The sequence below is a fragment of the Lepidochelys kempii genome, chromosome 7 (assembly GCF_965140285.1).
Source record: "Lepidochelys kempii isolate rLepKem1 chromosome 7, rLepKem1.hap1, whole genome shotgun sequence".
Lineage (NCBI taxonomy): Eukaryota > Metazoa > Chordata > Testudines > Cheloniidae > Lepidochelys > Lepidochelys kempii.
Window position 1 is genome coordinate 50,485,667 of NC_136386.1, and position 16,969 is coordinate 50,502,635.

The 16,969-nt window shown below is 57.4% G+C and overlaps 1 protein-coding gene across 2 annotated transcripts in view; it reads left to right on the plus strand.

The window, feature by feature from the left end:
* The window catches only part of BSN (bassoon presynaptic cytomatrix protein), a 464,919-nt gene that overhangs the window by 369,496 nt on the left and 78,454 nt on the right, over positions 1–16,969 (plus strand). For both annotated transcript variants that reach the window (XM_073352634.2, XM_073352633.2), the window contains exon 5: positions 848–7,669. In XM_073352634.2, the coding sequence (XP_073208735.1) occupies positions 848–7,669 (6,822 nt within the window). The remainder of the gene's footprint in view (positions 1–847; positions 7,670–16,969) is intronic.

Below are 16,969 nucleotides of genomic sequence, written 5' to 3' on the forward strand. Positions count from 1 at the left end.
TTAAGGAACCATTCGTGTGCATCAGCAGGGTCCAAACACACAGGGTAGACTGCAGCAGGCTAGTGCAGGGAAGATTCACATCCCAGCTTGCCATGAACTAACTGGTCATGTAGATGAGCCCTGAATGGCCTTAAGAATGTGTCACTTATAGCTAAAAGAAAAGGAGTACTTATGGCACCTTTTGCCATAAGTACTCCTTTTCTTTTTATGGATACAGACTAACACAGCTGCTCCTCTGAAACCTGTCACTTATAGCTCTTCACAGTCATCCACAGTAAGCACATTTAAAATACAGATACATAGTCAATTATAACTTCAGATACAAAAATGATACATGCACACAAATAGGGTAATCATTCAGCAATTCATAACTTTCGCAACCTCTTCTAACTCACATGACCCATCTTGTGCAAAATTCATCATAATTATGCCATAATCATATCACTATGATGAATAGGTGTGCAGTCACAACATACATAAGCCATACTAAGTCCGCAAGAGAGAAGGCTGTGGCTTGCATTTAGTTCTGTATGCCTTGAGGTCTGGCCCCTGGCAGGAGTCCATTGTCTTGCTCAGTTCGTTTGAAAGGACTGTCCACATGTTCAGGAGCTTGGCCTTATGTGAGGGGAGAGGGACTAGAACGCAGGACTGTCCTGCATCCTGCCATGGGGCTTTGAGGACACTGCCACCTGCTCCAGGGGTTGTTTCCAGCTTCCTGCTGTGAATTCTGACACCAGTATGACTCCACATTCCTGCCCATTTCACTGCCAGGCCACCAGGAGGTGACTTCATTTCCCCCCTTGGGTCCATGGTCTAATGTATAATATCTCTTTTCTCTTCCTTGCAGGAGACAGGCAAGCCTTATCCCCATGACCTGTCCCGCAGCCCCCAAAGCCTGAGTGACACTGGCTACTCATCAGATGGCATCTCCAGTTCCCAGAGTGAGATCACTGGCCTGGTGCAGCAGGAAGAGGAGCAGCTGAATGGCACTGGCCTGGAAGACCAGAGCCCTGCCAGTCCTTCTGAACTTACCAAACTGGAGAGTAGTGTGCGCCCCTTGCTGGAGTCAAAGGGCATTTCCCAAGAGCAGAGCAACAGAGGGAGAATGTATCATGAGTTACGGGAAGAGCAGCGACAGAGGCAGAGGCCTCGGTCCCTTTCTATCACCCCCGAAGCCTTTGATTCTGATGAGGAGCTGGAAGACATCATGGAAGAAGATGAAGATTCTCTGGAATGGGAAAACCAGAAGGATCAAAGAGAGAGTGTGGAGTCATCTGACGACTTAGGCAGCAAGCTGCGCCATGACTATGTGGAGGACAGCAGCGAAGGAGGGGTCTCCCCGCTGCCCAGCAGGCTGAAAGGCAGGGAGACAGAGATGACTGATGAGGAGTTCATGAGGAGGCAGATCCTGGAGATGAGTGCAGAAGAGGACAATCTGGAGGAGGAAGAAGAGTACAGTCACGTGAAACACAGTGTAACAAAAAGTGGGCACAAGCCCGACCTGGAGAAAAGCAAAGAGCCAACCTCATCCAAGAGGCGTCTGCCTCACGTCTCTACCAGTATGTATGAGGAGGAGAGGAAAGAGCTGGAAGTTATCGAGGGGGAGGATGTAACCACATCCCAGGGAGGACTGCGGCGCTTCAAGACCATTGAGTTAAATAGCACGAGCAGCTACAGCAGGGACATGGAGCTTAGCCAGGATGCAGATATTAGCCTGGACAGAGAGCCAGAGCTGGAGATGGAGAGTCTGACGGGCTCCCCAGAGGAACGTTCAAGGGGGGAATATTCCTCCACCTTGCCAGCAACTACACCCAGCTACACATCGGGCACCTCCCCTACTTCCCTCTCATCTCTGGAGGAGGACAGCGACAGCAGTCCTAGCCGTCGGCAGCGACTAGAAGAGGTAAAGCAGCAGCGCAAAGCTCGGCATCGCTCCCATGGTCCTTTGCTACCAACCATAGAGGATTCATCAGAGGAGGACGAGCTGCGTGAGGAAGAGGAGCTCTTGCGGGAGCAGGAGAAGATGCGAGAGGTGGAGCAGCAGCGCATCCGAAGCACTGCACGCAAAACTAAACGGGACAAAGAAGAGCTGAGGGCACAGAGGAGGAGAGAGAGATCCAAAACCCCACCTAGTAACCTGTCTCCCATTGAAGATGCTTCACCCACAGAGGAGTTGCGCCAGGCAGCAGAGATGGAGGAGCTGCACAGGTCCTCCTGCTCAGAGTACTCGCCCTCCATCGATTCAGAGGCAGAGGGCTTTGATGTCATAGCCTCCAAGCTGTACAAATCTGGCAGTGAGTACAACCTGCCAACATTCATGTCCCTCTACTCCCCAACAGAAAAAACAAACAGCATCTCCCATTACCCCTCCAGTAAGCCCCTGAAAAGTGCTGAAGAAGCGTATGAAGAGATGATGAGGAAGGCTGAACTGTTCCAAAAGCAACAAGTCCAACAGTCCCAGCAAAGCGCCTACAGCAACACCTACCAACAGGTAGGGTACCACAGTGCAGAAGGCCAAAGCAGTTTTGAATACCAGTACATAGAGGAGTACAGCTACGATAATGGGCATATGGACTCCTGTGCATCTGACTTTCAGCATGAACTTTCAGAGCCAGGAGCAGTGTATGAGGAAATCCTGCAGACATCACAGAGCATTTCCAGGATGCATCAGTCCTCCTCATTTGATTTGGCCCTAGAAGAGGAGAAAAAGAAGAAAGGGAGAGAAGAAACATATCAGGAAAAGCAGTTTCTGAATGCTGAGAGTGCTTATGCTGATCTGATGAAGCAAAACAGCGGTCCACTCACACCAGGAACAAGCCCCACCCAGTTATCGGCTCCTGTCTCATTTTCCTCCTCTGAAGACAGCACAGGCAGGGTAATTCCTGATGTTAGAGTCACTCAGCATTTTGCAAAAGAGGGGCATGATCACCCAAAGCTTCACAGCTCACCGGCAGCACCCAGCTCAGCTCCCAAGGTTATGACAGCTCCCTATACTTACAGCAGAGGCTTCAGCACAGTCACAACTGTTGTTTCTAGCCCAGCAAGTGCTCCACGAATCTACAGTTCTCCATCTCTGAGTGGCTCAGATGTAACACCTGTATCTATCCCTAGCAGAAGCTACAGTCAGACGAAAGGTACCGTGAATTATAGCTCTCAGACAGAGGACGGCTCCAGGAGCCAGATTGCTGCTGAGCTCTGTGGAGCATCAGCAAGAGAGAACCTCCAAAGTAAGAGTGAGAGCAAGACCAATGTCCCTGTGTCATCTAAAATGTATTCCTACTTCCAAAGCCCCAGCCCCCTGCTTTCCCCAACATCTCCTACTCAAAGTTCCACTCATTCTGCTCCAAAAGCAGGGCAGCCATCCAGTAAGGCAACTGCAGAGTTTTCCACTCAAACTCAAAGCACAGTTTTCTCCTATGATATTCCCACTACCACTGGTGCATCAATGTCCTCTCCAATGATTGCTCAAGGGACCCAGACACCCCATCGTGCAAGCTTTCCTCGCCTTGCTAGGCAGCAGTCATCACAAGAAGCTCCATTTATGGTCATCACATTAGCATCAGATGCATCTAGCCAAACCACGCTAACAAGCATGTGCTCCTCAACTTCCCCAGCCTCCTCTCCCACTCGACTGAGCCACCAGCAAACAATGCACAGCTACAGTCAGACAGCAGTCAGCACAACACAGCTTCATCAGGAGCAGCTGCAGTCCACTTATGCCAAGACACAGTCAATAGAAAGAGCCTCTGCTGCCAGTGCCATGCTTCAGAAAGGGCATGCCACTTCTGTTGCTGACAGCATTGCTGGTGTGTACAGCTGGGGACCCCTGCCTGCAGAAAACATCTCCTTGTGTAGAATATCATCAATCCCTGGCACGTCCAGAGTAGAACCTGGACCCAAGCCACAGACCACTAATGCTGTGGACCTACGGACTGCTATAAAGTCAGGCCCAATCATCATAACAGACCAAGGCATGGATCTCACTTCCCTAGCTACAGAGAGCAGAAGATATTGCCTCACTCTGGAACAGACCCCAAGTAGGCAATCCACAACCGTCCAACCCTTAATCATTAACCTCAATGCTCAGGAACAACCCCATGCTATTATAGGCACAACTACTACAGTCAGCATAACTGTCGACTCTTCCATGCTCGTGTCACAACCCAAGCAGCCTTTGGTCTATGGAGATCCTTTCCAGAACAGGATGGACTTTGGGCAAGGGGCAGGAAGTCCAGTCTGTCTGACTCATGTTAAGCAGGTAGAGCAAGCAGTTCAGACTGGCACCTTCCGAGGGAGCATGAGCAGCATTGGCATTTCTGTACCAAGCACAAAGCCAGAAACGGCCAGTCCTCAGCAAACCAAATTTGCAAGATATAATTTGCCTAACCAGATGATGTCTTTGGTGAAGAAAGATGTGCTAATTACTCAGACTAGCAGCGCCCAGAGTGCTGTTAGTATCAGCACCAGTCCGAGGCCAATTCTTCAGGACCAAAGCACAGACCTATATAGAGGGGTGCCAGTGGGACTGAAAACCCAGAGTCCTCCAATCAACCTGGGAGGCAAAAAGTCCCAAACCATGATGGTGCAGATGAATGAGATAGCAGCAGTCCCAGTAACAAAGCTGATCAAAGAACCGCCACCTGCCAGTGCATTGGATCTCACTGGGATAAAGCCTGAAAGCCAGGTGGCATGCTGTGATGTAGTGTACAAATTCCCCTTTGGCAGCAGCTGCACAGGTAGCTTCAACCCCTCCCCCAAGATCCCGGAGAAGAACATTGGGGATGCGGCTCAAACTGGCAAACCGAGCATTCAGTACTATGGAAACAAAGAGCCAGACCTGCCAGAGACATATCCCTACAGAGAGCAAACAGGCCCTATTCCCAGCCTGTACGAGGAGCAGCGGTTCTACCCACAAGGCTTGTTTGGGAGGCTGTATTCATCCATGTCAGATACAAATCTATCGGAAATTGGTCTGAACTATTACCCCCAGAAGGCGGAGCAGCCCTTCCATTCCCCTTCAGGAGACTCTGCTGTGGATTTGACCACAATGAAACATTCCTACAGCATCAGCTTCACTGAGGGGGGCTACCTGGGTCAGGGAATGCAGTACGGCTCGTTCTCTGACCTCCGGCAGCCCACAGATTTGTTAAGCCACCCGCTCCCAATGAGACGGTACAGCTCAGCCTCCAATATCTACTCTGATTACAAGTACTCACCCAGAGGAGACCTGGCAAATTTCCAGGAATCCAGTCTGGCCCAGTACAGTGCCACCACAGCTCGGGAAATCAGCCGCATGTGTGCGGCACTCAATTCCATGGACCAGTATGGGGCTAGGCACTCGAACAGCGCTGACCTTCTGCAGTATGGGCCAGCAGGGGGCAGTGGCATCTCAGCACCACAAGGCATTTCTGCCATCAAACCGAACAATATGTACAATCCCAACTTCCCAGAGACACGCCAGTACAGTCTCTCCAGTGCCCGGCTGGGAGCTGTCAGGCAGATCTTCCCTTCCACAGCCACAGTGCGGGCAGCAGACGGCATGATTTATTCCACAATAAATACTCCCATAGCATCCACCCTTCCCATCACCACCCAGCCAGCTTCTGTGCTGCGGCCAATGCTCCGAGGCTTATATCGACCCTACACCCCAGGCAATATCGCAGCAGTCCCTCTGGCCAGCCTGACCAGAGTGCCTCTAGTTACCCCAAGGGTCCCCTTTGCTACCCAAGGCCTGTATCGCTATTCAGCTCCTAGCAGGTTCCCGTTTGTTTCTACGGCCTCCGTGATGGAAATGCCCATGTACTTGGGGAAGCCTGTTAGCACTACTGCAGCCAGCACGGCTGCAAGCAATGTTAGCCCAGTGTCTGCTGCCAAAGCACCAGCTCCTACTGCAACGAACCTGCAAAGACCTGAGCAGACAGGAGCTGGTGCTCAAGAGGAGGTGCCCATGGCAGCTGCTGGCATGCAAAGTGCCTCAAAAGAGACCAGTCAGCCTCAGCAGCCACCACCCCCAGTCCAAACCCAGCAGGCCGAGGTATCCCAGGCCAGCGTCCCCAGCAAAGGCAGCACAGAGCGAGAGGAGAAGGAAGAGGAACGCCAGAGAAAGCAGCAGGAGCACATCCTCCAGATTGAGAGGGAGAGGGTGGAGCTGGAGAAACTGAGGCAGCTGAGGCTGCACGAGGAGCTGGAGAGGGAGCGTGTGGAGCTTCAGCGACACAGAGAGAAGGAGCAGATGCTGGTGCACAGGGAGATCCAGGAGCTGCAGTCCATAAAGCACCAGGTCCTGCAGCAGCAGCAAGAAGAGCGCCAGGCCCAGTTTGCCCTGCAGAGAGAGCAGCTGGCCCAGCAGCGCCTGCAGCTGGAGCAGATTCAGCACCTGCAGCAACAGCTGCAACAGCAGCTAGAGGAGCAGAAGAGGCAGAAAAGCACCTTCCCCCCTGTGTGTGACCCCGCCGGAAGGATCCCTCCCCAGGCCGTGTCTGAGATAGCCATGGAAATGCAAAGGACCCTGGCCCAAAATGGTCAGTATTGGCCCCCCCTGAACCAGCCCTTCATGGCTCCTGCAGTCCCAGGGCAGGAAGGGCCAGCACCATCCCGCTACTCCGGGCTCCAGCGCCCACTCACCAACTCTACCTCTGAAATATCCCTGCAGCCTGAGGAGCAGTGGGAAGCTAGCCAGGGGATAAAGAAGAGGAACTCCATGCCACGCCTGCGGGACACGTATGACAAAGAGACCCCCCACGAGCCCTACGTGGTGAAGAAGATCACAGACAGCAGCGTGCAGACTGATGAGGAGGATGGTGAGGAGCGCTACTTCCTGTCTCGGCGCCGGCGCTCCCGGCGCAGCACCGACTGCAGCGTGCAGACTGACGAGGAGGACAATGCTGAGTGGGAGCAGCCGGTGCGCCGGCGGCGATCCCGTTTCTCCCGGCACTCAGACTCCAGCACTGAGAGCAAGCAAGACTCCTCCTCCAAAGGCATGGCCAGCATAGGCATCCAGACCAGCAGTGACTGCTCTGTACAGACTGAGCCCGACCAGCTGCCCCGCGTTTCGCCCTCCATCCACATTACCACCCCTGACCCCAAAGTGAAGATCGTGAAGTATATCTCTGCACCAGAGAAGACACAGCGAGGGGAGAGCCTGGCCTGCCAGACTGAGCTGGAAGCACAGCCGCAGCCAGGTATCGTGGTCCCCCAGCTCACTGTGCCTACAACCATAACACCCTACTCCTCCAACCTCCAGCTGGTAAGCACAGGCCCCCTGGACCCACGTGCCATCCGGCAGCAGGCCCTTGGCAAGTTTGAGAAGAAGAAGCCCGATCCTCTGGAAATTGGGTACCAATCCCATTTGCCCGCAGAGTCCCTTTCTCAGCTAGTGACCTGCCAACCTCCCAAATCCCCCCAGGTACTCTACTCCCCTGTCTCTCCTCTTTCCCCCCATCGGCTGTTGGAATCCTCCTTCACTGCCAGTGAAAGACTTAACAAGGCTCACGTGACACCACAGAAACATTTCACAGCTGACTCTATCCAGCGCCAGCAGACCCTGCCTCGCCCCATCAAAACCATGCAGAGATCCTTCTCTGACCCCAAGCCCACCAGCCCAACCTCAGAGGAGTCTGGGAAGGACAGGTTCTCCATATACCAGCACCCTTTACTCCAAGGCAGCCAGGTAAGAGAGATGCTTGTGTGGCTTGTGAGTTGGAGCTGCACGTGCTGCTGTGCATTCCCACTAATATTTCATCCAGCACCTACAGCTCTCTCGCTGTAGTGTCAGTATGGTGGAGAGCTGCAGCAGACAGGAGAGCAGACCTTCAGCTCTGAGAGCAGGCTGCTTTTTCACTGCTCAGATGAGTCATGAGTGAGACTGTCTGACTGTACCCTCATACCCTGTACGGTCTCACCCTATTAGCAGGTATGGGTTTATTAGAAAAGAGGCAGCATTTCCCCCAGGATTAGCCTTGGGGTGGTTGTATCTAGCAGGTGGGCCCAGGTCCTGAAGCCATGCCCTCTGTTCAGCATGTATGCCCACACTGTCTAGAGGTTCCCCTTTGGGGAGTTGTTCTTTGGGAACCCAAGGGAGCTTCTGCTGGGCCTTCACACCTGCCCTCAGGAACGTTATTACACCTGTCTGAAGCAGGGACTGAAGCTGCCTCATTAGCAGCTACTCACCCAGTGTACTCCCCCACGCAGCCATCTCCTGCAGATACATGGAGGCAGTTGCCTGCTGCTTCCTGCTGGAGCTGCATAAGCCAGGGAGGGGCCTGTGGCAGTGAAATAGCAGGGAGCCCAGGGGGCTCCATTCCCCCCCCCCCCGCCCCATGGAGAGGGCTTGGAGGCAGTGGGGAGGGAAGGGAAAGAGCAGGGCTGAAGCTGTCTCACCCGAATGCTTGGAAGACACCCCCACCCCCTGCCTTACAGGAACAGAGTTAGTTTTCACAATTACAACAGGAAAAACATTTTGCAACAGTGGGACCTGGATTGGGGTACTCTCGGTCACTCCTCTCTCTGTTTCCCAGAGGTCAGCTGTATGGCTGCTCCACTCAGGTTAGGACAGTCACACAGTTCCCTCTTAAAACCTGAGCCATAGGTGAAGTGCCTGGGAGAAGTGCCGGGTTTGCAAAGGACTAATGGCTCCATGGAGCTGGGCCCATGCTCAGAAGGGGCCCCGGCCTGCTCTGCCTGCACTGTGCCATGGGACCCTGCCGGCTCCTCCTGCCCACCACTTGCTCCTCTCGGCCTGCCTGTGGCTGGCCGAGGGCTCCTCTCTGCCCCCACAGGGCTCCTCTCTGCCCCCTGGCCCCTGCTCCTCTCAGCCACCTGGCTGGCCCCTAGTGCACCTCTGGCTCCAGGCAGTCTCTGCTTCCCACCACCTGTGGGGCCCCACCTGTCTCCCCAGAGCTGAGCCACCTGGGACTGGTGCAGAAACCTGGCCAGTCTCAGCCATGTGGGGGCAGGGGGAGAGGGGAGAACAGTGTGCGGAGCTTGGCTGGGCCCCTCCAGGCAAGTGCATCTTGAGGGACCCCGGCCGGGGCAGGTCCTGGCCTAGTTGATCATGCCACTCCCAAGTGGCTGGAGTGATTCCCAGCCCTGGCTGCGCTGCCGGCTCAGCCCGGCAGACAGTCACCTCCCAGCAGGGCTGGTGAGTGCAGCCGGGAGGCAGAGCTTGGGGGAGAGGGTCTGGAGGGGGGGGTGCTGGGTTGTGAGGGGCGAGGAGGATCTGTGTGTGTTGGGGCATTAGGGAGTGGGAGTTCTGTGGAGGGTGCTGGGCAGTTGTGGTGGGGCTGTGGGCAGGGATGATGTTATGCAAGGCGCTGTGCATTTGTGGGTGGGTCTGGGAGGGGCGCTGGGGATAGTGGGTCCGGGGGGGGCCTCTGGCCATAGGAGTCGGGGAGTCTCCTTGTACCAGGATTCAGGTACCCAAGGCCTTGGCTGCCCTTCTTTTTCTCTTGGTCTTCCTGCCTTTCCCTGGGACAGGGAATAGCTCCTGGAACATTTCCGCAAAAAATGGGAGGTGAAATTCTGCCGTGGAAGCCTCCTGAAGTTTGGGGAGCTCCTCTCCTTCCAATTCGTCCGCTGGGAGGAAGTTTACAAACCCAGGGAAATCTCTACCTATGAGCACGAGGTATGGGAAGTTTGGGAATACCTCTGCTTTCACCCTGGTGACATTTCCCTGAATTTCAATTTTCACTGGTATGATGGGGTAGTAACTAACAATCCCATGGACACAGATTACCCCCGTATGCCTAGCCTGCGTTAACTGGCTACACTTCACTAATTTACCTGAAATAGGGAGTGCTATCACCCTAGAGTCTACAAATGCCATGGTTTCTACCCCATTCAACTTTACCTGCCTTGTATATTTATGTGGGGTGACTGCAATCCCTACAATATGGAGTAGGCTGCATGGGTCTGCCCTGTCCCCCAGGTTACACTGCATGGGCTCTATGACTTTGAGGCACTGGGCCACTATGTGCCCCAACTCCCCCCACCCATAACATTGATAATAACTTCTAGTCACTCCCCTATCACGTGGGTTAGGGGGTTTAGTCCCAGGGTCCCCCCCACTCAGGCCTTTTCCTTCCTTCTGGGTTCCCTGCTGGTTTTCGGTCCCCCTCTTCTTCCACCTCGGACTCCCTGGGGATTTGGCCACCCAACCCTCAAGGGTCAGGGTCGAGTGTGTGCTTCGTGAGGGGCCTTCCTTGGGGAGTTGGGTCAATTCTCTGGCCGTCATCCGTCTTTCCACCAATGTGATCATTTCATCGCAGGTGGATGGATCATTCTGGCATACCTATTTGCGGAGATCTGGCGGCAGTTCCCACATGTAATGGTCCATTACCAAAGTCTCCAAAATCTCCTCTGGGCTGCATGCCTCAGGCCGTAGCCACTTCTGAGCTAGGTGTATGAAGTCAAATAGTTGGGACCTCGGAAGTTTATTCTCCCTGTATTTCCACTCCTGGAACCTCTGGGCCGTACCGCTGCCGTCACCCCTGATTGTGCTAGGATCTCTGGTCTCAGCCAGGAATAGTCAGCAGCGTCCTTGGTGGGTAGATCAAAATAGGCCTTCTGGGTCTCTCCGCACAAAAAAGGGGCGAGAATGCTGGCCCACTGTTCCTGGGGCCATGCCTCATGCTGAGCAGACCTCTCAAATGAGAGGAGATATACCTCTACCTCATCCTCTGCTGTCATCTTTGGTAGACAACCAGTGGCCCTCAGGGTTTGGGTCCCATCAGACCCCTGGGCCTGGGTGGTGAGGATCTTCAGCTGGTCCATTACCTCACGCAGGAGGGCTAGATCTTGGGTCGCCTGGCTCATTAATAATTGGCTAGTTTCCTGCTGTAGCCGCATGCACTCTCGTTGCACCATCGCCTGAGCCCAGGTTGCCTCCTGCTGGGCCGCTGTGGCTTGCGCCAATGCTCTCACCACCTCCTCCATTGTGGTACAAACAAAAACCCAACACCAAAAACCCTAATGCCCTTTTTTTTAAAAAAACCTCTTTGTTCCACCACAATGTGAACAATCACATATCCTACTTTTGACACCAGTTGTGGCAGAGCTCCAACCTTGTCCCTGTGGGTCCTGTACTTCCAGGCAGTTTATGCTAGCTTCAGAGGCTTACTGCAACCTTCCACGTAGCTGTTCTCTCTCTAGGGCCAGGGATACAGTCTACTGAGCCCTTTTCGTCATAAGACAGCAATTGAGGTTGGTGAGAGAATTCCCACAGTCTCTGTTACTCCTACAGCCTCATGCCAAAACAGTTTAGCCTCCTGACCTGACAGGGGCCTGTTTTCCCCTCCCAGGAGGTGTTTCTTTAGTGGTGGGTTGGGGGGAACCCAGGCCCACCCTCTACTCCGGGTTCTAGCCCAGGGACCCTAACGGCAGCAGTTGTTGGCAGCCAACCTTTTACTGCCAGAGTTGCTACATTTCTCTGGGCTACTTCCCCACAGCTCTCCTGCTTCTTCCTTCTTCTCCCTTACCAATGACTTGCAGGTGTCTTCATTAACCAGCCCTTCAGCTGCACTTCTACTCCTCTCTGCCTGACTGGAGTGAGCCCTTTTATATTATCAGAGGGGCAATAATTTGAGTCAGGTGGTCATTTTAGCTTAATGGCCTCACCTGACTCTTTGCAGGTTAATTGGAGTCAGGTGTTCTCATTAGCCTGGAGCAACCCCTGCTCTAGTCAGTCAGGGAACAGAACCCTGTTCATCCAGTGGCCAGTAGACCCGTCTTCAGCTCCTCTACTGAACCCAACTGGCCTGGAGGGAGGAGGGAGACTGCTGCTCCTGTTGCTAGACCGTGGGCCCTTGCTGCTGCCGCCGCTGCCCCGCTCCCCTGGCCAGGCTGGATGCCATCCACCCACCCCGCTTCTCTGCTACCTCGTTGCTGGCTAGCTGCTGGACTCCCCCACCCACCCACCTTTGGGTGCTGCTGTTACTGCTCCAACTACAGCCTCTCTGGAGGGGGGTTGCTGGCCCGCTCCCCAGAGGAGTGAGGGACCCCTACCCCAGCCGTTGCTGCTAGCGCTGCTGTGGACACCATCAACACCACCTGTGAGGGGTCCTCTCTGCCTGCCTGGCCACTGGGCGGCTGCTGCTGCTGCCTTTGCTGCTGCCTGAGAGCTGCCAGACCCCGAAGGGGGAGGGGACGAGGCCATCTGCTGCTGGGGGAGCACACAAGGACTCTGTAGACCACTGTGGAGGGGGCTTGAAAGCTGAGTAACTTTTGGATTGTGCTCTTGTGGTGGGGGTCCTGACTGTGTTTGTGGGGACACAGGGGGTGTGGTTTGGAGCCTGCCCCCCCAGTCCATCAGTGTGTCCCCCCGCCCACTGTCGGTGCTGCCCCCTCCACCACCCCTAGTGGACACTTACCATCTGCCTCAAGCTCCTGCTTCTGGGACTCCGCTGCTTGCTTGGCCTGCTGCCCCCTTTCACCACCTTTTGGGCCTGCAGCAGCAGCCAGCCCACACTGACTCTTTTGCAAGCGCCTGTGGGCGCACGTGCCCCCCCTCGCCCCATCCTGGACTGACCCCCTTCAGCAACCCCCAGCTTTGTCCCTGGCTCCCTGCCCCATTTTGCCCCTTGCAGCCTTTTTGCCCTCCCCTTTACCCCAGCACCTCGCTGGCTTCAGTTTGTTTGCCTGCCCTGCCCTTCTCCCTCTGCAGCCTTTGCTTGTTTGCCCCGCCCTTGCCTCTAAAGTCAGCCCCTAGGTTCCCTGTCCTGCCTCCAGCCTGGTTCTCCCCCCTCCCCATGTGATAGCCCTGCCCTGATTGGCCCCTTATTCATTGCGCCCATGCCCCCTCCCGTGCGCTTGTGCCCTTCCCCTGTTTGGGTTTGCCCCGATCTCACTGCACTCCCCGAATGTTGTTATGACCCCCCCTCCCCTAGTGCAGCTAGAGGAGCCGGTTTTCTACCCTGAGTCGGTGACTGTCCCCAACAAGCCCTCAAAAGCCCCCCTGTCCAGACCATCCCCTTCGGCGCCCTCCTCCCCTGCCTGCAGCCTAGCAGGGAGGAGTGGTTGACCTGCCTCCCCTTTCCCCTCCTCTTTCTGGTGTCCTTCCCTCCCTCCCTGCTCATTATGGCGGGGGATACGATGGGTGGGGCCCCTCCAGCAGCCCTAGGTACCCCTCCCCCACCTGCCCCTCTGTCACCGCCCTGAGCCTCTACCTCAGCCGCTGCTGCCAAACCACCTGTCCCCGCTCCTGCCAGGGCACCTGCAGCGGCGGACACCGGGGTGACCTCCGTTGCTGCCACGTCCCTCCCCCCCTTAGATTCTGGGGGAGCCCCCCCAGCCGGCGGGAAGGACCAGGGTAGGAAGAAGGGGAAGGGCCCTGCCAAAAAGCCCAGGCCCTCCATGGCAGGGGCTGCCCTCACTGCCGCGGCCCTGCCACCGGCTGCGGCCTCCCACCCCGCTGCTCCTTCCTCCAGCTCTGCGGGTGTCCCTCCCCCGGGCCCCAGGGCGTACGCCCAGGTGGCGGCAGCCCCCCCGCCTACCATTACATCATCTCTCCCGCACGCCGCCTCCGCTACCAGCTATAGCGGCCGGGGCCCCTTTCCCACCATGACCAGGAAGCATGGCGTCCGTTGCCTCCTGGTGCCCGCCTCGCCCCACGTGGAGACCTACGTGCGGGCGTTGGCGAGGACGGTGGGGCCCACGGCCATTGTGGTGGCCTCCGAAATGTACGGGAAGGTAGTCTTCTTCCTGGCATCGGAGGCTGCTGCCCAGGAGGCGGTGGAGAAGGGCCTGGCAGTGGGGGGAGTGTTCGTCCCCCTCGAGCCGCTGGACGACCTGGTCCTGACTTCCGTCCCTCCCTTCCTTCCCAATGCTGCCCTTTTACCTGCCCTCTCTACCCTGGGGAAGCCCATCTCTGTTTTGAGCCCTCTCCCCTTGGGCTGCAAGAACCTTGCCCTCCGTCACATCCTCTCGTTCCGCCGGCAAGTGCAACTGCAACTGCCGCTGGCGGCGCGCGACAGAGAGGTGCTTGAGGGGTCCTTTTTGATCCCCTACCGGGGGCCCACTACCGGGTGCATTATTCCAGGGGGAGGCCCGGTGCTACCTCTGCTGGGCGATGGGGCACGTCCGGAGAGACTGCCTCTTGGCCCAGCAAGGAGAGGCATCCGGGACCCCCGAGCCCCGGCAGGGCGCTGGCTCTGTCATCGCCACCATGCCTGGCTGCCCGGTGCCCGAAGCCGCCCCTCCTCCCACTCAGTCCATCACTGCTCCCGCTCGGGCCCAAGGGGCACTCCCCCCAGCACGCCCAGACCAGCGGGAGAGCCCCGCCTCTGCCGCCTGCAATTCGGTGGGGCCCCTAGAGGAGGGTGCGGCGGGGATACTGCCAAGCGTGGGAGAGAGCCCGCCCCAGGGGGACTCTTCCCTCCCTCATTCCACCCCACCGCTGCCTCCCACGGTCCCTGAGCCATCGTCCTCGCCCCCTGACCCGACCCCTGTTAGCCGGCCCCCCGATGATGCCATGGAGGGCTGGGCCCTAGTCCAGGGGAAGCGGGGCAAACGGAAGGCTCGAGCTCCACTCCTTTCCACCAATGCGGAAGTCCCGCGGAAGACCAGAAGGGGGGGCGCCGATGCCGAGCCCTCTGCCTTGCCTGCGGGCACATACCATCCCCTGGTGCCGACTGGGGAAAACGTGGCAGCACGGGAGGGCAGTACCGTGCCTCCCTTGGAGTCCCTTCCCTCCAAGGACCCCGATGGAGCCCCACCTGCCCCGTTACCATCCGGAACCCCCGTGAGCCTCGGGGCGAGTGTCGCTTCAGGCACTAGCGGGGAGACCTCTGGGGTGGCGGAAGGAGAGCTCCCCTCAATTTACGAGGAGATTGAGGTCCTGGGTCTGACACCAGTCACCCAGGGGGAGGACGACCCTCTGCTAGCGGGCCTCAATCTGAGCGACCTCACCCCGGCCCCGCCTTCCCCATGTCCCCTTCCCCTAACTGCTGCCTTTGCTCCTGCCTCCGAGGGTTTCCAGGGCTCCTCCATCTGCCCGGCCGTGGGTGGCACCCTGCTGTTAGCCGCCGAGCCCACCGAGGTGACCACTGGTGCACTGCGGCTGGGACCCGAGCCCCACGGGTTGCCCCTCGAGGGCGTGGGGCAACTGACCTTCTTCCCGGGCGGGGACCCCACTGACGGTGCTGTGACTACTATGCCAGCCGTGGTGCCAGAGCCCAGCATCATGGAGGGTTCCCTGCCCCACCCCCACCTCCCAGAGCCTGATTGAGAGGGGCCATTTTTCAACAGCTTGGCTCCTGGGGCCCAGGATCCTGCCTTGCCCCTCTCCCTGGCTCTGTACCCAACCCCTGCCTTGCCCCTACTCTGGGTCTCTGCTCTGCCCCTGTTGTCAACCCCGTCCCTGTCCCCCCCCCACCTCCCATGCTATCATTGCCGCCCCTGGGGCCGTCATCTCGTTTCTAGAAGATAGCTCCCTGGGAGCGGCTACTGTAGTTCCCAGTCCCGACTCACTAGGGGCTACTACCTTCCCTCCGCTGCCCCCAATCGAGCCAGGGTTTGAGGGGGGCTGCGTGGTGCCAGCCCATCGGGCTCCACATCGGGGGTCTGCCCCTTGCCTGCCCGTTTCAATGGGCCACGGGGCTGTGTCAGTGGTCTCTCCAGAGGACAGCGGGGGCTAGTGGCCCCAGCCCCCCATACGCTGTGGGAGGAGCTGCGGGAGTTCCTTGAGGACATCCGGGGCTCCCGTAATAAGGTGCAGCTCGCCCTGCAGCGATGGAGGGATTTCCATCTAATCCTCCGGGCCGCGAGGGCCCTCATGGGGGAGGGTAAAAGGACCGGGAAGCAGGCCGCCGCCGCCGCCTACCAGCGGGTCCGCCACTTCCGTGACTCCCTACTTACCTACGGGGTAGGTCACAGATTGTTGCGCGGGCCGTTGGGAACCGTGAGTATCCCTGCCGGCGAGGATCCCCCCCAGCCCTCCTTAGGGAACCTTTCACCATCATCATGTTAAACACCCAAGGCTGTAGGATGGGTCTCCGCAGGTGCCAGGTGCTCTCCTTCCTTCGGCAGGGGGGGTACTCTGTGATTTTCCTGCAGGAGACCCATACAGATCCGGCCGCCGAAGCTAGCTGGCGGCTGGAATGGGCGGACAGGGTCTACTTTAGCCATCTCACAGTTCGTACGGCTGGAGTGGCGACCCTGTTCTCCCCCGACCTAGGGCCCGAGGTGCTGGGGGTCGCCGAGGCTGTGCCGGGCCACCTGCTACACCTCTGGGTCCATTTGGAGGGGCCCGTGGTCAATCTTGTCAACGTCTATGCCCCGACATTGGGCCTGGAGCGGCTGCGTTTCTTTCAGCAGGCGTCCGCCTTCCTCGGCACTTTGGATCCTCACGAGTGCCTGGTCCTGGGCGGGGACTTTAATACGACCCTCGAGGAGCGGGACCGCCTGGGGACAAAGCAGTGCCCAGCCGCCGCGGACGTCCTCCGGGAGATAGTCGACCATCACTCCCTGGTGGACGTCTGGTGCGACCACCACCCGGATGACGTCTCGACGTTCACTTTTGTCCGGGTGGAGGCCCGTTGGTCGCGCCACTTCCGGTTGGACCGCATCTGTTTATCACGTTTCCATCTTTTCACAGGCCCACTCCTCCAGCATCTGGCCAGCCCCTTTTTCCGATCATCACTTAGCTACCATGATGGTCTCTCTCTGCGCAGAGAGGCCAGGACCGGCCTATTGGCATTTTAATAACAGCTTGTTGGAGGATGTGGGCTTCGTGGTGTCCTTCCGGGAGTTCTGGCTGGCCGGGCGAGGAGTACAGCAGGGGTGCCCCCTCTCGGGTCAGCTGTATGCTCTGGCGATCGAGCCCTTCCTCTGTCTCCTCCTCAGTAGGTTGACGGGGTTGGCGCTTCGGGAGCCGGAGCTGCGGCTGGTCTTGTCGGCATACGCCGACGATGTACTCCTCGTGGTCCAGGACCCGGGCGACTTGGCGCGGGTGGAGGCTTGCCAGGCTGTGTACTCG